The sequence below is a fragment of the Haliotis rufescens genome, unplaced genomic scaffold (genome assembly GCF_023055435.1).
Source record: "Haliotis rufescens isolate VD_foot unplaced genomic scaffold, xgHalRufe1.0.p SCAF_3, whole genome shotgun sequence".
Lineage (NCBI taxonomy): Eukaryota > Metazoa > Mollusca > Gastropoda > Lepetellida > Haliotidae > Haliotis > Haliotis rufescens.
In genome coordinates, this window is record NW_025964001.1 from 41,941,050 (window position 1) to 41,966,152 (window position 25,103).

The 25,103-nt window shown below is 39.7% G+C and overlaps 1 protein-coding gene across 9 annotated transcripts in view; it reads left to right on the forward strand.

Moving 5' to 3' along the window:
* The window catches only part of LOC124123075 (serine/threonine-protein phosphatase 4 regulatory subunit 4-like), a 113,131-nt gene that overhangs the window by 39,494 nt on the left and 48,534 nt on the right, over positions 1-25,103 (forward strand). For 8 of the 9 annotated variants that reach the window (XM_046486376.2, XM_046486370.2, XM_046486340.2 and 5 more), the window contains one exon: positions 16,266-16,368. In XM_046486376.2, coding sequence (XP_046342332.2) covers positions 16,266-16,368 — 103 coding nt within the window. Of the gene's footprint in view, positions 1-5,716; positions 5,997-16,265; positions 16,369-25,103 lie in introns of those variants that run through there. The other variant, XM_046486400.2, reaches the window with a different exon arrangement.

The following is a 25,103-nucleotide window of genomic DNA, read 5'->3' on the forward strand; positions in this document are numbered from 1 at the left end:
GGAAAATGATAAATATAAAATTCTTTGGAAAAGGCTGGTATGCAGTCTCAGATATATCCAGGCCACCAAACCTGATCTTGTCCTTTTTGATAAATCCAATGAAATCATTTATATCATTGAATTTTCTGTCCCGTTTGACGCTAATGTGATTGACAAGATTCAGGAAAATCATAGCAAATATGCTTGCATCCCATGTACGAAGTTGTCCGACTCCCCATTGTTCTCGGTGCCTTAGGTTTGGTACCTCCCAATCTGTTGACTGACATTGGGAGAGTACCCGGGTGTTCTATTAGGAATACAGCCGTTTTGACAATCTGGGTAATGCAGAAGGCTGCAGTGTTGGGGAGTCTTCACATTCTCCGAAATGTTCTAGGTGGGCTGCGTGTAGAGGGGGCAAGGGCCCTGAGCCTAACCAGCCTGACTGTGCCAGGATCACCCAAACCCTCTTTCCTGCATTTTTTTATTTAATCTATAAATAATAATAATAATTATAATAATAATAATGCACCAAATACACATCCTAATGCTTGCACAAAGTGCATTATCACCCCAGTCAATGGATCAGGGTGCACTCGATATTCATTCTCAGCTCCCTGGTGAATTTACAACCCCTGATCTATGTGAGGCATTAGAAGGTTAACAGTCACATCCTACTGTGTGCTGGGTGAAACCAAAATACTCTGAACACCACATGTCCTGTGGGTCAGGACCAAAACCCTAGAAACTCTCAGGAGTTCGAATCATCCCTTCTCCGTGTCTGTTTTATTTTTTAATCGAATCATCTGAGCAGAATGACAATCAGCCACCATTTTGCAATATTGTGTACAACAACTACTTTATTTGCTTATAAATCACCATGAAATGAGGCAAATGGAAGCCAAGGTTTAATCTCAGAGTGCAGGAAAATGCGATTCAGGGGTGAGGAGTTCTACAATTTTCTGAGCCCCGGTGCTTAAGATGGCTAAGTGACCCCAGGTTCGGCCACTTCTCGGCCTCTACCACTTAAGTGTAGGCCAGTTAGTTTGTAGAAGGGCCAGTAAGTTTTAAAAGGATCAAGCCCTGCTGGCTACATACAAATTTATTGTTAAATCTACCACTGGGTATCCCCTTGAATATTGCTGAATGAGGTGTAAAACCCTACTCACTCCCTGAATTTTTGGCTGTGTGTGTGGCCATGGAATAACATGGGCAAACTTTGCATGTGACATTCATTGGGATATTCATTCAGAAAAAGTGGCCAGAGAATTTTAATTTTGAATATTGCTTCAACACGAAACGTTTCTTCTGTGTTTCTGATAATGGTAATATTGTTCTGAATTGTACAGGGAATAGAAATAAGGTCATCTGCAGTGCAGCAGTATCTTTATTGCCTTCATGACAGACAGGAATATGAAATCACCTAAATATTGATTGTCTTCAAATATTGTCAACGTTTGTAAAATGTTAGGAGGGATTTCTTATCTTTCAAATGAGTTTCTCAAATCTGTAGACCTTTTCTGAGGACTGTGAAATCATTTATTGACTTCACCTTTGATATGACTGGAATATTGCTGAATATGTGTATAACAATAACCATAATTTTATGAAAATTTGCTTTTTCACATTAATTAGACAACAATTTTATCCAGGAATGGCTGGATTTGCATACTTTTAAGTCACCTTTCACCCACATCTTTAATCCATATCAATGAGACTGCAGATTGTTTATGTTGAATCAATGTCGGTGAGAGGCTGCAGATTGTCTAACGTGAAGCAATGATTGTGAGACTGCAATATGTCTGCTTTGAAGCAAAGTCTGTGAGACTGCAGATTGTGTGTTTTGTAACATTGTCAGTTAGGCTGCATATTGTCTGCTTTGGAGCAATGTTAGTTATACTGCAGATTGTCTGCTCTGAAGCAATGTCAGTGAGACTGCAGATTGTCTGCTTTGAAGCAATGTCAGTGAGACTGCAGATTGTCTGCTCTGAAGCAATGTCAGTGAGACTGCAGATTGTCTGCTCTGAAGCAATGTCAGTGAGACTGCAGATTGTCTGCTTTGAAGCAATGTCAGTGTGACTGCAGATTGTCTGCTCTGAAGCAATGTCAGTGAGACTGCAGATTGTCTGCTCTGAAGCAATGTCAGTGAGACTGCAGATTGTCTGCTCTGAAGCAATGTCAATGAGACTGCAGATTGTCTGCTCTGAAGCAATGTCAGTGAGACTGCAGATTGTCTGCTCTGAAGCAATGTCAGTGAGACTGCAGATTGTCTGCTCTGAAGCAATGTCAATGAGACTCCAGATTGTCTGCTCTGAAGCAATGTCAGTGAGACTGCAGATTGTCTGCTTTGAAGCAATGCTTGTGTGACTCCAAATTCTCTGTTTTGAAGCAATGTCAATGAAACTGCAGATTGTCTGCTATGAAGCAATGTCAGTGAGACTGCAGATTGTCTGCTCTGAAGCAATGTCAGTGAGACTGCAGATTGTCTGCTCTGAAGCAATGTCAATGAGACTGCAGATTGTCTGCTCTGAAGCAATGTCAGTGAGACTGCAGATTGTCTGCTTTGAAGCAATGTCAGTGAGACTGCAGATTGTCTGCTTTGAAGCAATGCTTGTGTGACTCCAAATTCTCTGTTTTGAAGCAATGTCAATGAAACTGCAGATTGTCTGCTATGAAGCAATGTCAGTGAGACTGCAGATTGTCTGCTCTGAAGCCATGTCAGTGAGACTGCAGATTGTCTGCTCTGAAGCAATGTCAGTGAGACTGCAGATTGTCTGCTCTGAAGCAATGTCAATGAGACTGCAGATTGTCTGCTCTGAAGCAATGTCAGTGAGACTGCAGATTGTCTGCTTTGAAGCAATGCTTGTGTGACTCCAAATTCTCTGTTTTGAAGCAATGTCAATGAAACTGCAGATTGTCTGCTTTGAAGCAATGTCTGTGACTGTACAGATTGTTTGTATATCTATTGTAGATGTGGTATGGGACTCCAGCCCTGAGTTGATTCAGTGATGGCAACAGACTATGTCCCCCAGCCTTCTAGTGCCTTGTAATGGCTCTCATTCAGTTTAAGGAGTGTTTGTTTGTTTGTTCTGGCTGTGAGAAGGGAGTCATCAATGATCCAGTAGTGCTGCAATGGCCTTCTAGTGGAGCCAGCATCATCTATATTCCTCAGTGCACCTCCCTGGCGTCTCTGATGTGTTCATGGGGAAAGTACACACTGATTCATTATACATGTATATAGTGTTGAATGGCCCTGCAGTGAAAGACCCCGTCTTCCACCACAATAATGTTGTAACAGGTTTCTGAAACATTGCCCAGGTTGACAGACACAATGGGACTATTAAGTCTCACGTGATGGTGTTTTCATCTTGCATGAGGTATTTGGTTATATGCCAGAGTACGATCATTGATAAACAGGGAAAGAGGGAGGGAGGTAGATATCCAGTCATTGAAATAGTGGAAGGTTAACAAATGGGATATCAGTGATTCAAGAGACAAATTAATTGTGATTGACACAGTGTAACTTACAAACATTTATGCTTAAACAGAGCTCCAGATAAGCTTTTGGTGATGTGGGTATTTTACCCGTGCATTTTAAAATCAATGGGTATCAGTAATTCTATCTGCGTATTCAAATTTCTGTTACCCACTAGTTTTTACACATGTGGGTATTTAAGTTAAATATTTAAAAACACTATTCATCTAGTCCCTGCAAACTGGTGTCGTGTGGGTTCGAGAGCTTTATAGGACTCAAAAATACCACGATACTTCCACAAGAAAGTGTGATGGCAAATGATCATGATCTGACTGTCATCGTGGAGTTTGGCAAGGTTGACGGAATGCCAACTTATAATTTCAAAATAAGTTGCTCATTTGCTAATCGAATACGCAGGGTTACTTCACAATATTTTGATGATACGCACAAGTTTTATTTTTGTAGCGTATCTGTAATGTTCGTTGCGTATTTGATACGCTTGGATTATATTTTACTGTGTATTTCTGCATTTCTGATGCGTATTTCACGCAGATACACAGCTTATCTGGAGCTCTGCTTAAATACTAGATACACTTGTTCTAAAGTCATCATAATCATTATACTTCTTTGGATTGCCTGTCACTGTCATCATCACGATTGCCTGTCACTGTCATCATCACAATTGTCTTTCACTGTCATCATCACAATTGCCTGACACTGTCATCATCATGACTGCCTGTCATCATCACGATTGACTGTCACTGTCATCATCACAATTGCCTGTCACTGTCATCACGATTGCCTGACACAGTCATCATCATGATTGCCTGTCACTGTCATCATCACAATTGCTTGTCACTGTCATCACGATTGCCTGACACTGTCGTCATCACAATTGCCTGTCACTGTCATCATCACAATTGCTTGTCACTGTCATCATCACGACCATCACTAGACTAACACTTAGTCTATGAAAGCATTTCTTCAAGATATTTTATCATTTATTTTTTTTCCAAAAGAATCAACAAAACTTATTAGACATGGTTTAGTTTGACCTGGACTTGCCAAGGATTTAGAAAAAAATATTGTTTAAAAATATATATTCCACAGTCATGGCGCAGGATTAGATCCTCACAAAAGCCGGAATTCCGACTTGAGACGGAAATATCACATGCCTGTGTTGGTCATGTAGTTCCTGCAGGTCACAAGGTTATCTCGCCCAAACTCCATTGCTTTTGGTATTTACAAACCTCTTGTCTGTATTGCCATGCCGTTGTGTCCTTACAGAAATGTGCTGTATTCATGGTAGGCTGTTAGAAACAAGGGCCAATGAGATTTGTTGCTATAGTATTTTTAACCTTGGATCATCGACATCATCCATTCTTAATAATTGGGACCCCCTTAAGTTTTATGCTTTGCGCTACAACGGTCATAAGCCTATGCTGAAGTATGAGGGTTACAATCACCTTAGCACTGTGATCGCTCTAAATGTGAAACAAGGCCCTGGTATGTTTATGGTTCTATTTGTTTGTTTGTTGTTTAACGTCGCACTAAGCAATATTACAGTGGTCTGTAAATATCAAGTCTGGACCAGACAATCCAGTGAGTGACATCATGAGCATCGATCCACGCATTTGGGATACAATGACATGCATCAACCAAGTAAGAGAGAGTGAGTGAGTGAGTTGGGTTTAAATGATGCTTTAAACGGTATTCCAGTTATATCACCACATAGCAGATTAATATGGCATGAAACCTGAAGTGATGTAGGTCTCAGACATTTACCACATTGGTCAAATCCATGAGCACGGGTCAGTGCTGACAAACCTAGAAACATAATCAGGGCGAACCGGGATTCAAGCTTACGATTATAGGCTTTTGGCGTACCCAAGGGAAGCAACTCTGCACAACGAACTGCAGCGCCTTAGACGAATGGGCCACCCGTGCCCCCAATTTGTTTGAGAAATTTGAGTTATGTTCAACATGTTCAGTAATGGCCCACAAGGTATTATATGTCTGTTGCACGGGAGGAATGTAATCAGGGTTTTATGATCATCACTTTTATCAAACTTTGCCTCACATTCATTTCCAGGTTATGGAGACATGTTTATTTATAGTGATGCCTTTGGCATTTGTTGAGTTTAAAGTTTGACTGGTTTTAAAAGCATTGGTGTTATTGTGTCAGCAATGCTGTGTACAGGAGGTGTAGCGGTGATGAGGAATTGTATAACACATGCGTATACACAGAAACCGTGTGTGGTGAGGAGGGGGGAGTGGATGGGAGGGGGATACCGCCTCCGTTGCATTGTTCCAGCCTGTACAGGTCCCGCACCCTCTCAGACTGGGGGTCTGTGTGTCAGGCGAGCCTGAGGGGAGAGGTATGTGACAGGCAGCCCTGGCCAGATGTAAGTCCTGTAGACAGACACAGGACTTGGTAGGAGTGGAAAAGGAGTTTGTGTGTAGTTAGATGATGACGGAAGTGTTGGATTGTACTCGGAGGGCTGTGATACAGGGGGATGGATGAGGATGAGGAGGAGTGTTCTCAGTGAGTATATAATGCACAGTACACACCTATATTCCCCAGGCAATGTTTTCTTATAGCCGTTTTTGAACAAACTAATTAGCCCAAGGTTCGAAATTGGCACTAGTCGTATAGTCCTTGCCAAACTGCCCAATAGTTAAGGTATCATGAGGACTAGTAGAAATTTGCCATTTTGTTTTTTTTTGTTATATGTTGTCATTATAAGGACGAGTGGACAAAAACTGTTAGTTTCTACCGCCGTTAGCCTATATAATTACGTCTAGCACACTCTTACAATTATAGTACTAAGTCTACTGAAGAAAGCACCATGGGACATTTCTGCTTATAGAATTGTTTTGCACAAAATGTCATCCTACACTATATATACATGATGTCTGGGCACACAGAGAGAGGATAGTGAATAACAATGGATAATGCTGGATTCACAAAAGTTCACAGTTCAGATCTCTTGTAACAACGTTACAAGGATATCTGTAACTTTCATCATGGGAATATGATAAATTCATCAAGTTGGGGATGATATTTTCACTAAAAGGCAGAATGAACAAAGGCGTGATAGAAAATGCACAAAACAGCCTCACCATACTCTGAGGCACATGACTGAGAGATAAACATAATGGCACATGTAGATTTGATGGAACTTGAATTTGGAACAAAACACACATAGAAACACAAACTTTGTCAGCAAGATAGTAACATCAGTGTGTTATTTTCATAGACTTTTTCAAATTTTGTTACTTGGAATAGAATTTTTTGGACAAAATGCCCTCTTTGGTACAAGCATTGTACAAGCATCAGAAATGTTCATACGAGTGTCCCATGTGCAGTGAAGAGAAGGATAGTACCTTGGTGAGCTGCTTGTAGCCTTGCTCCAAGGCTGTACTGAATGAAAAGTCCATGGATGTGTAGTAATTCTATCCTCCTGATAGGCAAGTCTAGATGTGTGGACAGTACTGAGGGCTCTTGTCTCTTATAGGGACAGACCCGTGAAGATTCCAGGGTAGAATAGGTCTTCAGCAACCCATGCTTGCCTTAAAAGGTGACTATGCTTGTCGTAAAAGGCGACTAACAGGATCGGGTGGTCAGGCTCGCTGACTTGGTTGATGCATGTCATCGATCCCAATTGCGTGGATCGATGCTCATCATATTAATCACTGGATTGTCTGGTCCAGACTCGATTATTTACAGACCGCCATCATATAGCTGGAATATTGCTCAGTGCGACGTTAAACAACAAACCAACCAATCTTATAGGGACAACTTGTTCTTATTTTTTACTTTATCTAAAATTATGATTTAAACTAATAATTATCGCCATAGAGACTTGTGCAAGTCTGCCTGGAGAGCTGTTTGTAGAGTCTCTCAGTACACTCAAGATATAGTGATCAGGAGCCAGTGAGGCAAGTCTGAGTCTCCCGCTGTCAGGCCACGGTGCCACATGTTCCACTAGGCACTAAAGATAAAACAGCCAATTACACTGGGGCACAAATGGTGGAGTCAACTCGATAAGGTTTATCTGTAATGAACAATTTGTCAGTGAGGTAATAGTCCCAGAGATTAGTGAGATGAAGGGGAGGCCGGGGTATGTTGAAGTGTGTTAGGGGCTTCATAAAACTGTTGTCCGGAAGGAGTGACCAGCCAACTAAAAACCATTCCGGATCAGGCATTCATTATAGAGAAGGTTGTCAGATGAGAATCACCCAAATGACTTACTATCAGGAAGGGTAAAATTTTATCGTATTCTCATTTTGAAAAAAATACCCAGTGTGCATCCCTTGAGCCTCCTAATAGTATCGAGGATATTGATCGGTCCATGGGCACCAAGCTGACCCCATCACACAACGTCACAGCCAAAGCAATTATGCAGAAAATTTCTGATAGTGGTGTAACAGCAAGTCATTAATTTTGAGACTCGCTTGCTGAGCAACTAATGTTTCGGAACTCTTTAATGGCACATCTGAATATTCCGAAATTGATTATGGAATTTTTCTTCTGTAGTCATGAATGTCAAGAAGGGAAATATCTTCTGAAAATTAATTAAAGCTACTTTATATCAACAGATGCTTAATCATATCCTGAAATGAGAATTGCTTCCTGGAATCAAGTTTTTAAAAATTACTCCATGTCCCAAATGGTGTTAATTAAAACACTCAACTGGGCCAGTTCGCTCAGGCCAAGATTGGTACTTCAGGTCTGTTGCTGAAGCAGTCTCTCCATCACTTTCTCCCTCCAACTGCTAATCTGTACAATGAGTTGACAGAACGAGTCCCTTGGCTTTGTTAGCTACTGTGGCAGCCTGCTTTTCATTCCTGTCCACAAATAGGTCAATATGAACTGGACTTTACTGAATCAGCAAGCACTTGATGAGGGCCACTTATGTCCCAAACATGGTTAGAGTTAATAGCTTGTAATTAACCCCTAGTGGGGCAGGAGTGGGAAACCATCTGTCCGACTATGTCCGTGGGGCTGACATTGACTCTTCTGACTACAGAGCAACTAAGCCAGCTGACAGAGAAAGATGGGAAAACACAGATTGATTGTTGCTGTGTGAAGCCAAACTCAAATAATGAGTGCCCAGTTCTTCACATGTTGAAAATTGGAAACACATTATTTGAAATTCCTGTGAAATCAAAGTCTTTAAGAAAATAAGATTTGGAATTTTAAAGATGTTAGAATGAGTGAATTAAAAAACAGAAATTTTGTAATGGTTAGACTAATGTTGTTTTTTATATATATTTTTTATCAAGGATCGCTGAGCCTATTTTCTTCAAAAATGGGGGAAAATTACTTATATCATCCTCAATTATTCTTTATGGATTGAAGTTGATTTCATGCATAATATATCCAGAGTTGTGGCCCTTGTCCTTTATATTACAAGCTCCTCCAGTGTCTTACACCTTCATAACCTTCTGTATACATGTAGTAGAGACAGCTCTGCACATATGCTATCACTGTGAGGCGACAGTTTTCTTTTATTACTTGGTTTACGGATGCGCCCCTCTTTCAAAGTCCAAATGATGAAAAAAAAAAAATATACAAATTACTCCTTTTTTTTATTACTTCCGATCTTCACTTTAAAAAAATGCATAAAAACTTCAAACAAACAAAATAATTTGCTTCGCAAGTGTAAAGCAAAGGGAAGTCACTCTGATATTTCTCGCTGGGATCCTTCTTTTATACCATCAAAGCTTGTCAACGCAAAGCGCAGTGGTGACCAGTTTAACTCTTTCAACACTGTTGGCCGGTACACCAGCCAATAAGCCACGTGTCACCAGACACCACAGGGTAGACTGGCCAAGTCATGTGTAAATAGTTTATAATTTTATTAACCTACCTGTCATATCGTTCATTTATTAAATCTGTCACACTTCGCAATGTCTGAAATACGTATTCCATTTGATTTTATCCTTTTTTTATCAATAGATAAAATTATTTACTATTTCCCGCAATGTTATTGAAAATAAATTTCTCAGACACACTTCAACAACATGAACAACAGGTCCTCATCGAACAGCAAAATAAAGACACTTCAAGCAATCTTTAAATATATTATACAAAGTAATAAAATCAACAAACATATATCTAAAAGTTGCCAAACTGACATCTGAGTTATTATTTCCATCTTTTTGTGCGATCGCGTGTAATGTATGACAAATGACATCTCGGCTTTCGTCGCCTCAATTTCTACATTCGGACACGATTTCTTTAATGCCGAAATATATGCATAAGAAATCTTTGTCACAGCTCCTAACCTTGCACAATACATCCATAAGGTTCCATATTTTTAATATAGATCACAATTTCATGCTTAAAATGTTCAGAATAACATGATTTAACCCAAACCTTTCGTCAAAGTCTGAAAATTATCATACACGAGAAGAGTACCGTTGCTGTAATTTGATTGGCTGCCTTAGGTCACCTTGTAGCAGATTATGTTGGTGAAACAATATAACTTTTTAATGTATACTGGCATGGCAGCCCCCGACGTACGTGTTATTCATACAAAGTTTCGAAAACAGAGGTATTTCCTCATGTTAGTGAGCGAACAGCCACTATCATCAGGAAATGGGTGATGACAGATATTATTTGTAATTCTTTTTTAAATAAAGTTCCGACTACTTAAACAAATGAAAATAAAAAAGAAATAGGTAAGTGGATTTTATGAATTCTTATATTTGCCGAAAATGGTGAAATTCTCACACAAGAGTTTCTGGGAACTTGGTGTCACAGCAGTAATCTTCTGATTGGCTGGTGTTTAAAGAGTTAAACGTCTCTCATGCTGCCAAAATTGCGGCATCTTTCATGCATTTCCACCCATAAATATTGTTATATTGCCATTTGTGCACAAGCTGAGTGCCAGGGATATAATAAAATGTTCTTGAAAAATTGACTTGTTTTACTTTTGTTACTCCAGAACATTTTTTTTTATACCTACCCTACTTTTTAGGACAAAATTCAAGTAAAGCTTTTTTCTTTTTTTTTTAAATTGGCCTACCTCACTTTTGAAATGAGTTTGAAAACCGTAAACCAAGAAATAAAAAAAGTGTCGCCTGAGGAGCTTGTGATACGTTGACTTTGGCAAAATTAATACAGTATTCTGTAAAAAGCAGACATTTAACTCAAAATGCTTCCATGGCAAAGGTTGATGAAGCTTGGTGTTTCTCATGCCTCCAGCTCCTGACATTTGAATAAATAATCTTTAAGCTCCGACGTATAAAAAATAATGGCTTTACTTCAAAATGTTGAACTGCATCAGAAAGATGCAGATAAATAACGTAATCCATGGAGTGTGTTTGTGTTGATCTGTTGTGTCAACAGTCAGTCGTCATGGTATTGCCAGTTTTCTATGATCTCATCTTTACCTTCCTAGTCAGGGGGGTGGGGTAGCCTCGTGGTTAAAGCGTTCGATCGACATGCTGAAGGTGTACAGTGGGTACAATGTGTGAAGCCCCGCCATGATATTGCTAAAAGCAGCTTAAAACCATACTCACTCACTACCTTCATGCTCATCTCAAACATCTGTCTGTGCCAAAAACTTTGTGTCCGGACCTGGCATTTGACATCCTTTTCAGCAGATCTTAGTGTTAATGTATGGACTTTTAATAGCAAAGCGTACTAGACTACGGAATAGTGACTGAAGTCACAGACTGCAACATGTATTACTTTAATTGTGTGACCCATGAAGATCCGGGGTAGGGATAGATCTTCAGCAACTCATGCTTGCCGTAAAAGGCGACTATGCTTGCTGTAAGAGGCGACTGACAGGATCGGGTGGTCAGGCTCGCTGACTTGGTTGATGCAGGTCATCGTATCCCAATTGCATGGATCGATGATCATGATGTCAATGACTGGATTGTTTGGTCCAGACTCAATTATTTACAGACCACTGTCATATAGCTGGAATATCGCTGAGTGCAGTGTTAAACAACAAACAAACAAAAACTTTAATTGTGAGTTTGGATAAGGAAAATAAATATGACTTTTTTAAACATGACTTGTGTCAAGTTGGTATTTTCTGTGTAGGTCATGTTTCATGTGTCTATATTGATGTATGGGGGATGATGATGTGTTTTATTTGATGAGATGCAAAGCCAATTTCCGTTGGGATAATAAAGTTATATCTTATCATATCACAGATACTGTACAACCAAATCACTTCGAACATTCTACGATTCTATCTGGCATGTGTGTTGCCCCTTTGTCTGGATGAACCCGTATCTGGTGTAATATCGACAAAAGTGACAAGGCTATATTTATTATCAGTAATTTCTAGTTTCTCTGTGTGTGTACTGCTTGCTTTAGGTGTGTCCAACACCATGTCGGCAAGGCAATCGGATCAGAATGAAGCCTGTTATCTGAAGTCGGAATCATTTCTCGGCCACTATATTACTCTCTCTGTAGCAACCATACCTCATAATTTAAATGCACTTTTCAGGCCAAGGTTATTGATTTAATTCCAGCGTCAAGAGAATCGTCCAGAATCAAGCCAACTGTTTAAAACCCTTTCAGGAACTAGCCACTTGTGCAGTAGGCTAACACAATCAATAGAGTTTCTGGTAGGAGTGTGAGCGGAGAAATTTCCTCATCTGCTTGCCTGCATCTTGGCTACTTGTGTAAATACCGGATATGTTGACGTGGTATATGAGAGATGTATGGGTCTGCTGTACCCTACGTCTGTAACAGAGGCTGGGTCTTGTAAACTGGCCTTTGTCGGATTGAATGACCCCTGGTTATTGCTGTAAGCACTAGATATCAAAGCCTGCTGTCTGATTGCATGAACTGTGTTAATACGTGAGAGTATATAGTAAGCATTGCTGGTGCCATTCTGACTGAACTTTATGATACATACATTATTGGTGTTTACATGAGAGAGATGTTTGTCTGCTATACTGACGCCATTATGACTGAACATACTTAGGTACTGTTTACATGAGAGAGATGTTGCTCTGCTATACTGACACCATTATGACTGAACATACTTAGGTATTGTTTACATGAGAGACATGTTGGTCTGCTATACTGACACCATTATGACTGAACATACTTAGGTACTGTTTACATGAGAGACATGTTGGTCTGCTATACTGACACCATTATGACTGAACATACTTAGGTACTGTTTACATGAGAGAGATGTTGCTCTGCTATACTGACGCCATTATAACTGAACCTATAAGGTATCTCTTACAAGAGAGACATATTGGTCTGCTGATACTGAGTGTGAAATCATCTAAAGTGGATATACATTATCTAGGGTCCCTGGTCATTCATATGCCAGTCATAGGAAGACCTGGGTTGGATGTTCCACCAGGTTCCATTCTTTGAGATGCATGAGTCTGTTGCAATAATATTACGCCTGCAGCAGTTGTGTTTCACTACACCGTCTTGCAGACTTGCATGTATTGGTCCTGAGGGCTGTGACTAAACCCATCTTATCAGCGGTAACACAAGGGATGTACATGCTTGTTCTTCTGGTCCCCAAGGACCTGCTGGCTTGTGCTGGAGTGTGCTGCTCATCGGGAAGTAGTACATCAGTCCAGCAGTGCTCTGGCAGCTCCTTCATTAGACTTTGTTAGGCAGCTCTTTAACTTAGTTTAAGTCTCCTCACATTCGGATTGAAAATGATGTGGTTATTGAGGCTGGTAATCTTTGAAGACATCAATAAGTGGAAGATCAAAGATAATTCAATAAGTCCAGGCTTTGGATCACTTTCCATATTGAAAGTTAGAGTTCTTCGACCTGTTGGACATGTGTGCGCCACTTAAGTGTTGTGGCTTCCTGCTGCTCAGCTTCAGGTCCTCGGCATTTCACATGAGCACACCTAACACACAATGTCATTTTCGTCGATTGTTTTTGCAGTTTCTTCATTTCTGAAGCTTCTGATGATAATGTCATTGGCACATTCTGAAGAACGAATAGTGTGAAACAATAAATTTTACATTCTAATGAAGTCAGTTTTACATCTAATATGATTGGAAATGTTTGCTAAGTCACTTTGATTTGTGTTCTTTAGAATGTCAATTCAAGACAAATTAAGATGTAATGTATTTTTCAATCTTTATGCAATAGTCTAATACCCTAAATTCCAAAAACTTACATACTTATTTTTTTATCCAAAATTGGTCACTCTTGCATTGTGGGTTAGAATTGGTCCTCAGCTACCAATACTGGTAGGAGGCAACCAAAATGGATCGGGTGGACAGACTCAGTGACTTGGTTGATTGCATGTCAGCGTGGATTTTGCTCACGATATCTATCTCTGGATAGTCTCATTCAGGCTCAATTATTTAAAGGCAGCCATAATTTAGCAAGATTATTCATGAATGCAGCTAAGACAAAAACAAAAAACAAACAAAATATGAAATATCATACATCATAACACTCATTGAGGTTTAGAATATAGCCAGCAATATTAAAATAGCTTCTAAATTATATGTTCGATTTGTCCATCTTGGTCATTATGCTATGAGTTGTCTCATCGGATGTGTTTAATTTAACAGTCTCTGTGACACAAGATGCAATCGTAACTCGGAGAGCCGGGGATGCAGTGATGGATGGACACCAGATTGTCTTCGTATTAGTCTACCTGTCAGGTTTATGGCCAAGTGATGCTGATGTAATGACTTCCGCCACCGAGAACTTGGATAAATCACTTTTGTCAGAAGAAATAATTATTTCCATCACATTATTATTTTCCACAAGTCTTGCATGTTGACTCATTATTCATAGTTGATGGTGTTTAGGTGTTTGCGTTTGGTTGTCTGATTGGACTGTGTTGAGGAAGTAAGTTCTGGAATCTATTCTACAAAGGGAATTCGGTGCTATGTCGGTACTCTGTGTTGATGACGTGGGATGTTTAGTTATACAAGATATTCTTTAGGCCTGACCAAGTAATGAACAAGGGTATTTTTAAACTGAATACTTGGAAGACTAATTTTCTATTACTACCTATTCCTATGACTGTTATGTGGATAGCAATTATCGTCTTTAGAAGCTAGTTCCTAAAAGTACAGTTGTATTTGGAGATAGTTGATTAGACAAGTAGCCAAGGTGTTCTACTGGTGTCAGTACTGGTACTTACCTGTGAAGATCCGGGGTAGAATAGGCCTTCAGAGACCCATGCTTGCTGAAAAGGCGACTATGCTTGTCTAAGAGGCAACTATGCTTGTCATAAAAGATTACTAATGGGATTGGGTGGTCAGGCTTGCTGACTTGGTTGATGCATGTCATCATTTCCCAATTGCATAGATTGATACTCATGATGTCAATCACTGGATTGTCTGGTCCAAATTTGATTATGTACAGACCACCGTCATATAGCTCGAATATTGTGCAGCGTTATGCAAGAAACAAACAACAACAGTACTGGTACTTGATGAAAAGTGGAAAATTAAATTTTTCTGTGAGGACTTTTTCTTTTGTCTTTGATAAACTCTTTTCTATATGATCTCAAGTAAAGTTGACAAAATATAGAAAAGGCTTAAGTCAGATGTGTATGTGAGAAAGGCTACAGTGAGATAAGGTGACAACACCTGCAGCAGGAACCTGTGTAGCAGGATGACGGAGATGAGCTGATGGATCACTGCCATTATGACATCCGGTTGCTATAACAAGTCACTCATATTTCTCTTGTAGGTTTTTGTTATGGACCACTATGACATTGACAATGTTGGCAGGGGATACTGCATTCAACATAATAAGGGCCCCGCTCTAATAAGCGCCCACGGCGATATTTGCTAATATATTGGCTAGTGAACAATCCCAATTAGCACCCCTACCGATTGATCAATGTACACAAGACTTATTTATTCTTGTATGATACGCACCCTTAATTATGGGCAATTAAATTCTCGAAAATATATCTATCGTGTATAATACACACAGATTCTTCTTTTATATCATTTCAGGCTGTCAGCATAAACCACAAAATTTACAATCTTTCAACTCTGTTTTTTATCTCACCAAAATTATATTCTAATAAGAGCCCCCTATTTCTATTTTTGAGAGCGCCCGGGGCGCTTATTACGTCAAATACGGTAATGAAATTAGCTCTGTCTGACATGAAAAAATGTTTTATATTTCTGAATGTCATTTCAATCACATAGTGGTCTTGGTAATTTGTCATTTTCAGTTTTTGATTGAGATTTTGTGCTGTTAATTGCATTTTGCATCTCCGAAGATAACTTCTTTAAACACATTTTAGAGCATGACTGACAGGAATGTCAGGGACTTAAGTTTGTAAATGATAACCTTATATAGGCACTGCATATAGAGCGTGACAGATGACTACATCTTGGCATGTGCACTTGCTTCAAGTCATTGCCCAACAGCAGGGGTAGATTTATCAACAAATCTGTATGTTGCCAGCAGGGCTTGCTCCTTTTTAAAGTTACTGACCCTTCTCCAAACTAACTGGCCTACACCTAAATGGTGGAGACCGCAAAAAATGTAACTTAACCAGAGTTGGGTTGAAATTTAGACAAGCCAGAAGTTCATCTACTTTACGTTTCAGCAACCCCTTAGTAATTTTAACTGGCCACGGACCAATGGACCAGCAGTTAGATAGACCCATGCAACAGTGCTTCAATCAGGTTAGTGGTGTTGTCCAGTTGACAGTCTGGTGACCCTGTCATGATGTCTGTATGTATAGTACATCTGACTGACAGTGAGGTGACGATGGCCTAGTGTGTGTTCATGTGGCGTTCTTCAGTCTGTGCGTGATCCTATGTCTGTATAAATGTGATGACTTGACCATGTGATCCTGTATTCCAGCTCTGGCCAAGAGGTTCAGCGTATCAGCGTGATCACCAACCTGCCTGACCTGCTGCAGGACAACCATGCTGACTGTATGCGAAGAGTCGTGCCCAAAGTGCGGGTGAGTTCATGGATTAGCATTCAGTTACTGATCGTCATATATTATCCAAACAGAAGAGTCATGTCTTGCATCATAAAATGTATCTGAAATAAATCATGAAAGAAATGGCAAACACATGTGCAGCCACTCAAATGTTCTACAGACACACAGACATTCATACAGCCACCGACTTCAGCAACCCATGCTTGTAGGAAGAGGCGAATAACTTAGTTGATGCAAGTCATCGTGTCCCAATTTAGTAGATCAATGATCGTGTCCAGATCTTGTCCAGACTAGATTATGTACAGACAGCCTTCATATAGCTGGAATTTTGCTGAGTATGGTGGTTTAATAACAAACAAACATCAGAGTGGAAAACACAGCACAGATGACAAGCTTCAAGCTGACCCTACTTGATATACTGAAATACTATCTGAAACACATTGGCTGTGGTGACTGTCCGATGACAGCAACTATGTGTGCGTGACATGGAGGATATCTGATCTGAATCCATTATCACGGCCAATAGTTTGGATAAAGCCCTTTCATTTGTGACAAAGTCATGAAAGTTGATATTAGGTATAGTAGACAATTGTAATGCAGTCTTTCCCCAAAATGTTTTTGCCCCACAATGTTTATTTGCTGTTGAGGCCACCCACAGCCATATTGCAACTATGTGACATCAGCCTGTAAAAAAAATCAAGTTTGGACCAGACAAACCAGTGATTAATATAATGTGCAACGCTTTACAATGTGGAGGCATGATGACATGCAATGAACCAATTGTCCAAGTTGTCCTTCCCACTCCATTTCCTCGCCTCATCAACAAGCACAGGCGGCCCGTGAAGATTAGGGTTAGAATAGGTCTTCATCAACCCATGCTGTAAAAGGCGACTATGCTTGTCGTAAGAAGCAACTAACGGGATAGGGTGGTCAGGCTCGCTGACTTGGTTGATGCATGTCATCGATCCCAATTGCATGGATCGAGGCTCATGTTGTCAATCACTGGATTGTCAGGTCCAGACTCGATTATTTACAGACCATCGTCATATAAGTGGAATATTGCTGAGTGCAGCGTTAAACAACAAACAAACAAGCCAGGGTACTGGGGACCTGTAAGAACCAGGAATGGCAACAGCACACTTGCCCACAAGTGTCTCTTTATCAGTTTGATTCAAATTTATTCTTATGTATGGACTATTATGAGCCAAGTTTTCTCAATCAAACAATTTTTTTTTACTCTTGCTGATTATCAAATGTCACCAACTAATAATGTGACCAGTTAGAATTGGTCTTCCACAACTCATGCGAGTCGTAAGAGGTGACTAACGAGTGTTTTCCTGCCCCGAGTATCCAAATTCCTGAATTCATGTCCTTTGTGGAATCCTGGAAGCTTTTATCCCCAGATGATATCTGTATTTGCCCTGTATATACACCAACATCTTGTTAAGACCATACCCATTATCTGCTGTAGATGGTGCCCTACTTAACTAAGCCTGGCCCAACTCCACCCCAGCAACAAAACATACATTCCAAACAATTCTTTCTATTTCTGTTAGTTGTTGTCCAATAGATTACTCCATCTGCTCCTGAAGTGACAAGATGTGGCAGATGGATGGGAGAATGTGATTAACTGGCGTGTACTTGCCAGGTCTCCTCAATACACATCCACCATCATCACAATAGACCAATCGTGTGTGGATCCCGGGATCACTGTGCTAAACTGGTCCCATCTGTGGATGCCAGAACTCAGGTGTATACCTGCTGTGGCTGCTGCTCTCTCTAACAAGTGGTTTCTACTCTCATAACACAGCCAGCAGCGCTTGGAGGCTCTGGCATATTGCAAACTGCTGGGGAGAATACCATGGTTTTTTCATGGGAGTGATTTGATTCTGATCCAAGTATCCCCTTGGCTATGGTCTGTGAAATTTGCAATTACGAACAGATCCTCTCAGCTCTGTCTCCTTCTTAGCCTTGATCCAAGGCTGTACTGAGTAAAAAGTCCATGGATGTGTAGCAATTCTATCCTCCTAATGGCAAGTCTAGATATGTGGACAATTTGTAAGGATTCCAGTCTCTTTTCGGGACAATTTGTTCTTATTATTTACATAATCTAGAAATAATGATTTAAGGTCATAATTATTGCCTTAGAGACTTGTGCAAGTCTATCTCCTTTTGTCTGCTCTGTGTATATCTACTGCCACCAAGGCATGACCTGACTAGATGGTCTGTAAAATTTGTTTTATGAGCAGACCCTCGCACTTCTCCCTGCCTGCCCCTGTCCCCAGCTGTACACATCCCTTGGCATCCAGACAGAACTATCTGGCTTGTGTGGTGAACTGCATCTTTAATCACTGATAGTGTTTCCAAGTCATTGCACATCGAGTCAGGCCTAAAGTAGAAGCAGTGGCTGAGACTACCTTGGTGTTCCCATGTAACTCGATGGGATAATTTGGCATCGTCTTCGTCACTTTATCTATTGAAGAAATAAGGCTCAATTAGAAGACAGTTGTGTAAAATGAAGAGAAACTGTATTAAACAAGAGTCTTTTGATATTACATGGTATCTATTTAGAATTCAGCAGTAGAAGCTAACATTTTTTGTCCACTAGTCCTTATAATGATATCATAGCAAAACACTTTAAAATTAGCAAATTTGTACTTATCCTTATGATACCTTTACTATTGGACAGTTTGGCAGGGACTACAGGAACAGTGCCAATTTCTAACGCTGGAATTTAATTAGAGAGTCAGTTTGATAGTTGGCATACATTACAATAATTATTGTTATAGTAGTAATAATGAGGATGATGATATAATCAATAGCCCTGATTATGTTTCCCGACTTTTATCCTATCTGTGTCTTGTGTGATGAGATTCATATGTGATGTAATAATACTAATATGTTATATTGGGGTAATTATTACTGAGGGAGCCCCTTATTCTGAGGCCACCACCCTGATGGTGTGACCCCCTTCTTTCGTTGGGGGTACTAACCCCATCCTCGTTACCCCCTGTATGTTATCTGGGGGGATATGATAATCAGATTGTCTGTCTGTCTGTAATCATATTTTGTCTGTATTATAATAGGTATTCTTTCATGAAAGTTTAAAACATAAAGACCAGGTTGTCAACTGGTACCTTTTGCTATTTGGGGATTTTTAGAAGAAGAAAAAAATCCTGTTTCCACAGCAACAAGTCTGATAATGTCCCTGTTCATTGTGGTGTGTTTGTCCGGACCATATCTCTTAAAACTGTATACTCTTTCATGAAACTTTACACACACAAAGACCAGGTTGTCAGTTGGTGCCTTTTGCTATTTTGTGATTTTTAGAATTTTTCTATTTCTATATTCCATGGCAACGGGTTTGTCTTTGACTTTGGTCAAACCACAAGATTGTCTGGATAGCTATTCACCAGTGAAGTTAACCAAAGAAAAAGAAGGGAAATGTTCACTATAAATATTTATATTAATATTCCTATTAAGTTGCAATATATAAGATTTCATAAGTTTAATGAGAAAGGTAACTATTGATACATTTGGTAATGCAACATATTACGGCATAAGCCATGCACCAACTGTGTGCCATCCACTAACTCATATCCAAAGAGATGTTTGAAGAATTAATTGATTTGGTTCAACAACGAGCAGCCATTCTTGGGACCAAATATGCCTCTGCCTATCCCAACGCTACTTTCTCAACATGGCAATACACAAAATACACATGACAACAGCAAAACATTCTTCGTCAGTAGCTTCCATCTTGGCAAGACAACTCCCACCAAAACTTTGATGGCCTGTCCTAAAAACTTTGATGAGTGTAAACACAAAAGTTTTCTTTGACCAAGTTTTTTTTATTAATCATCCTCTGAGAATGTGAAATTTTCCTTGTGTTAACAGGTTTTGGGTTTTGAGGGACTGCAAATTTACAAACAGAAATATATTGGAAGATCATTGGTTATGGAAACGTTGAGGCCATGATACAGTGTTTTGAAAAATAATTCTTTTAATTGAATCCCAAAATATGGCCATTTGGAATGAGAATTTATGGGATATTGTGCTCGCCGCAGTTTAATATCAAGTTTATGTCCCGAGTGAAATAATTTTCAGTTTGCCCGATTTTTTATGAGGGACATTAAATTTGATATCAAATATAAGCGATTGTAATATTCTGTTTATTACCACAGATGTAATTTGATAAGGATTGAACAAAACAGCTTTTCTGTTTGTCTATATAGTCAATAAGAGAAAGGTCAAGGTTACATTTTTCCAACAAACCATAGCAAAACTTGCCAGTACACACATATATATACTGTCGGAAATGTTTCATTGACAGTATATCGGATGATCCAATGGATGCCTATGGCACATTTATGCCTCTTATTTCGACCAGATGAAATCATGCTAATAATGTTTGACACTGACAACCTTGCTGTCTTTCTCGCTGCTCGGCTTTGGATGATGAAAATGACCATGTATCAAGGACTATGTGGTGTATTTTATCATAAAGGTAACATGCAGCCTCACGTTCTGTGGTTTATGGTTTAAAGATCATGGACATGAACGTATAATGCCTTGGAAACTTGGAGTTTGGCGCGAGCTGGCAGTATAAGAAACAGTGATGTCACACAGCACATGTTGCTCCAGGTGCTCTTCAGAACAGCTCAGGGAGGAATTTCGTTTGTAACTTAGATTTGTTACTTGTAATTTGTGTTATGTCAGTCGAGGGGAAATAGTCCGACTGTGTAGCTGCATCCCAAATTCTTAGTTATTCTGACCCATGGGAACTAGCACACTGTCTTTGAGAAAATACATAATCACCTCCGTATTCATATTTAAAATAGGACATTGCTTTTCTGCTAAAGCGCTAAAGCGCTTAAGCGCTTAAGGGCTTAAGCATTTGATGATAAAATTACAAATTATTAGTGCTTCAGTTTGTCTTCCTTTTGTTGGTTGCACTTCCAGCATAAACAAAAAGCAGTGTTCTTGTGATCAAAATGTGAATATTGCGAATGTAGTCTCATAAAGGTCAGGTGTCACAATCAAATTCTAGGATAACTGAAAATTTATATGTGCACACTGGGGAAATATCAGAAGTATGCGCATCAATATGTTTTACCCCTTACTCTCTGTTTAGTCAGTATTGATACTTCAGCAGAGGACCCATGAAGATCTGAGTTAGAATAGGTTTTCAGCAATAGGTTTTCTCGTAAGAGGCGACTAACGGGATCGGTGGTCAGGCTTGCTGTCTTGGTTGATGCATGTCATCGTATTGTGTGGATCGATGCTCATGATATCAATCACTGGATTGTCTGGTCCAGACTTGATTATTTACAGACTGACGTCATATAGCTGGAATATTTCTGGGTGCTCCGTTAAACCAAAAACCAAAAATAAGCACGATACTTCAGCAGAGGGACACCATCTCCAGGACGAGAAGAAATGGTAGAGGACAGATAAACCTAGCATGACTACATTTACACATTAACTTAGGAATTAACATTCATTTTGTGTGGGTTCAGTGGAGTTTGAACCTTCAAAGGTGACGGCCCAACAGTTTGAATGACAGAGTTTGCGACATTCATTCAGTTTGGCCCTCACTCTATGAAGGTTTACACTCCAATGAACTCACACAAAGTGAATATCAATACTTTTTTAAATCACTATTTTATACCTTGAAGATAGTGTACACAATTTCATTAAGCATGTGTCATGTTTACACTGACAGCCATACAGCAAAGAACTGTTCACGAAATAAAGTAGGTCCTCAAAAGCAGAGGTGTCATGGGCTTACACATGTATGCTCAAATTGATGTACAGTAACCATGGTAACAACTTTTGTCGTTTGGTTACAGCAAATATATTCATATAATATCATCATTATATGAGAAAGATCTGATAAGAACAACATCGGTAAGTCGTTCACAGTGACAGCACATCGCAATGCTTTAATCAAGAACAGGATGTCCAAATGGCCGTCAGGGTAAACGTGATGGGAGAATTCCAGAGTTGTTAATGGACCTTTGGTGATTGCAAGTGTTAGTCATCATTGATCAATGGGCCGATCATTGAAAGGTGATTATCAAGATGTGTCAACTAGACACAGAGTTAAATTCATAGATTGCTGTAGACTGTCACTGTCCGTCCAGACACACATCGAGAGGATAATTTGGATTTGCATTTCTTCTGTTTTGTTCACTAGGTTGGGTCGTAGCAAGGATATTCGTGAATGGGCATGTGGTAAAACTCTGAATTTTCCCAATGTATGCTAAACACTGAGTACAATTTAAAGTGTCTAAATGATCAGAAACTATTCCTCTGTATCTAGTTTGCTGGAGAATTTCCAGTGTTTTCCCAGGAATCAGGAAGTAGTCTGTCAGTATTTACGTCACTTCAAGAATACAGTCTCATGAAAAACGTAGGAACGTCAAAATGTGTCAAAATAAAAGTCAGTTTCACAGTCATGTGACCAGCCCCTCATCCAATGGAAAAGCCATATAAAAAAGACCACATAAGCTTGACATTAAAATTATAAGTTGTAAACACATGTATCAACCGTCAGTCTTTTTACCAGTTAAAATGTTCACTAGAGATCAAATTACTGACATGCAGGCAGGATGCAGGCGCAGAGCCTGATGTGTCCTTAAACATTTACATTTTCAGCTTTTTGTCGATTAGGCTTTATTAATTGTGGCACTAATATATCAAAATACCACATATATTACGTGCGGTTACTGGGTTGAACGCTAAGAGGATAACTGCCATTTCAGTGCGGTGTTTTACCACTTGAGCTGCATGATCAGTGTATGTTTGTTGCTGGTCGGGGAAGGTATTACACTGTGCAGTCAAGCTCTGTGCAAATGCAAATCTCTACTCGCTCTTCTTATGCTCCATGTTTTCCTGACAGTGTTACTGGAAATAGCAACATCTTTCAATCTGTGCAGGGTGCTTGAGGGCCAAGTTTACTCTGACTCTGACAGAGTTGAATATAACAAAAATATTACGGGGGAAAATATTTGTGGCTACTTGAGTGCATTAGTGGTGTGTGTGTGTGTGTTTGGCTGTGTGTTACCTGGGGTGGTTATTAGAGCAGTGGGATTCTTCTGATGTTTGACATGCTGGGGTTTAGTGGTCCCTCCACTCACTTCAGAATGGGTTGTGTGGTCTGATCTTTAACAAGCAGGTGTGGACGTGTGCTGACATGCAGTAATGTGGTGCTGGAGTAGGATGGAAGGAACACTAAATATGTTTGGGTTGGTGCATAGTTTAGTGATCAGCGCAGAGGTCATGAATCAGGCAAAGTCAAGCAACATTGGTCATGGAGAGAATGTGGATGGGTGACCTGAGTGATAAAAATTGGCACTAGTCCTGTAGTCCATGCCAAAATGCCAAATAGTTTTTGTTGTTTGTTTGCTTGTTGTTTAATGCCGCACTCAGCAATATTCCAGCTATATGACGGCGGTCTGTAAAATAATCGAGTCTGGACCAAACAATCCAGTGATTGACATCATGAGCATCGATCCACGCAATTGTAAAGGTATCATAAGGACTTGTAGAAATTTGCCACTTTTTAAGGGTATTGCTGTGTGTTATCATTATAAGGACTAGTGGACTAAAACTGTTAGTTTCTGTCACTGGTGACCATGTTCGGCAGCTTGACTCCTGAGAGTTTCTAGGACTTCAGTGACGTTTGAAATATGCCTCCTTTCACCCTGCAGTGAATGGGTACCCAGTAGTGTAAGATGTTAACCTTCTAGGGCCTCACAAGCAGCTTGGGTTGTATACTCCCAAGGGAGCTAAGAATGAAAATCAAGTGCATACTAATCCATTGACTGGGGTAATAAGGTAGCGCTTTGAGCATGCTTTAGGATGTGGATTTAGTCTATAAAAATATGCATATGTCTACTTTTGACAAAACGGCCATTTTCATCCATTTTAGCCAGATATGTGTTCTTGATGATGCCAAGTCCAAAACTTGCTTGTGTAAGAAAGAAAAAAGGCTAGTTATCAACAATTGGAACATGACTGATAAGTTTCTTACCAATATTTCAATAAGTTCCATAACTTTGTAATTATCCATATCCTATTTCCTCCTCTGCTGTAGTTTAATTTGCTATGCCGTTAGCAGCGTTAGAAATTGGCACTAGTCCTGTAGTCCTTACCAAACTGCCCAATGGTAAAGGTATCCTAAGGACTAGTAGAAATTGGCCAATTTTAAGGTTTTGCTGTATGTTATCATTATGAGGACTAATGGACAAAAACTGTTAGTTTCTACCCCTGCGTTAGCATGTTGATTGTATAGAAATTGGTGTTTCGATGTTTTTGCATATTTAGTTATTCATTATATTTTTTTGAGCCATTATTGCTCCTATGAATTCATGCTCACTGACTCTTTTATCTAATGGGAACTTAAGGAAGGGTTTAATGGTACTGTGCCTGCTTACTTTGAATGTGTTTTAATGTCATCACTTTGATTTTTCTTGGGACAAGAAGAAAGTCACCAGGCATTAGACTGGCATCACAGTCACTGGTGAGCCCTGCACTGTCAGCTGGCCTTTGGCAGGGTTATTAAACTGAAGTTACTCATTGTTAATGCATATATCATCTCAGAGGGATAAGATGATCACATACCAAAGGGATGGTCCATCTTTGTGACTCATGTGCAGTGTTGCCCAAGAGTCCGTTCTGGCTGATGAGGCAGGAGGTTGATGTGTGGAGATAGAGGAGAACGGCTGGTGCAGGCTGACATATCACCA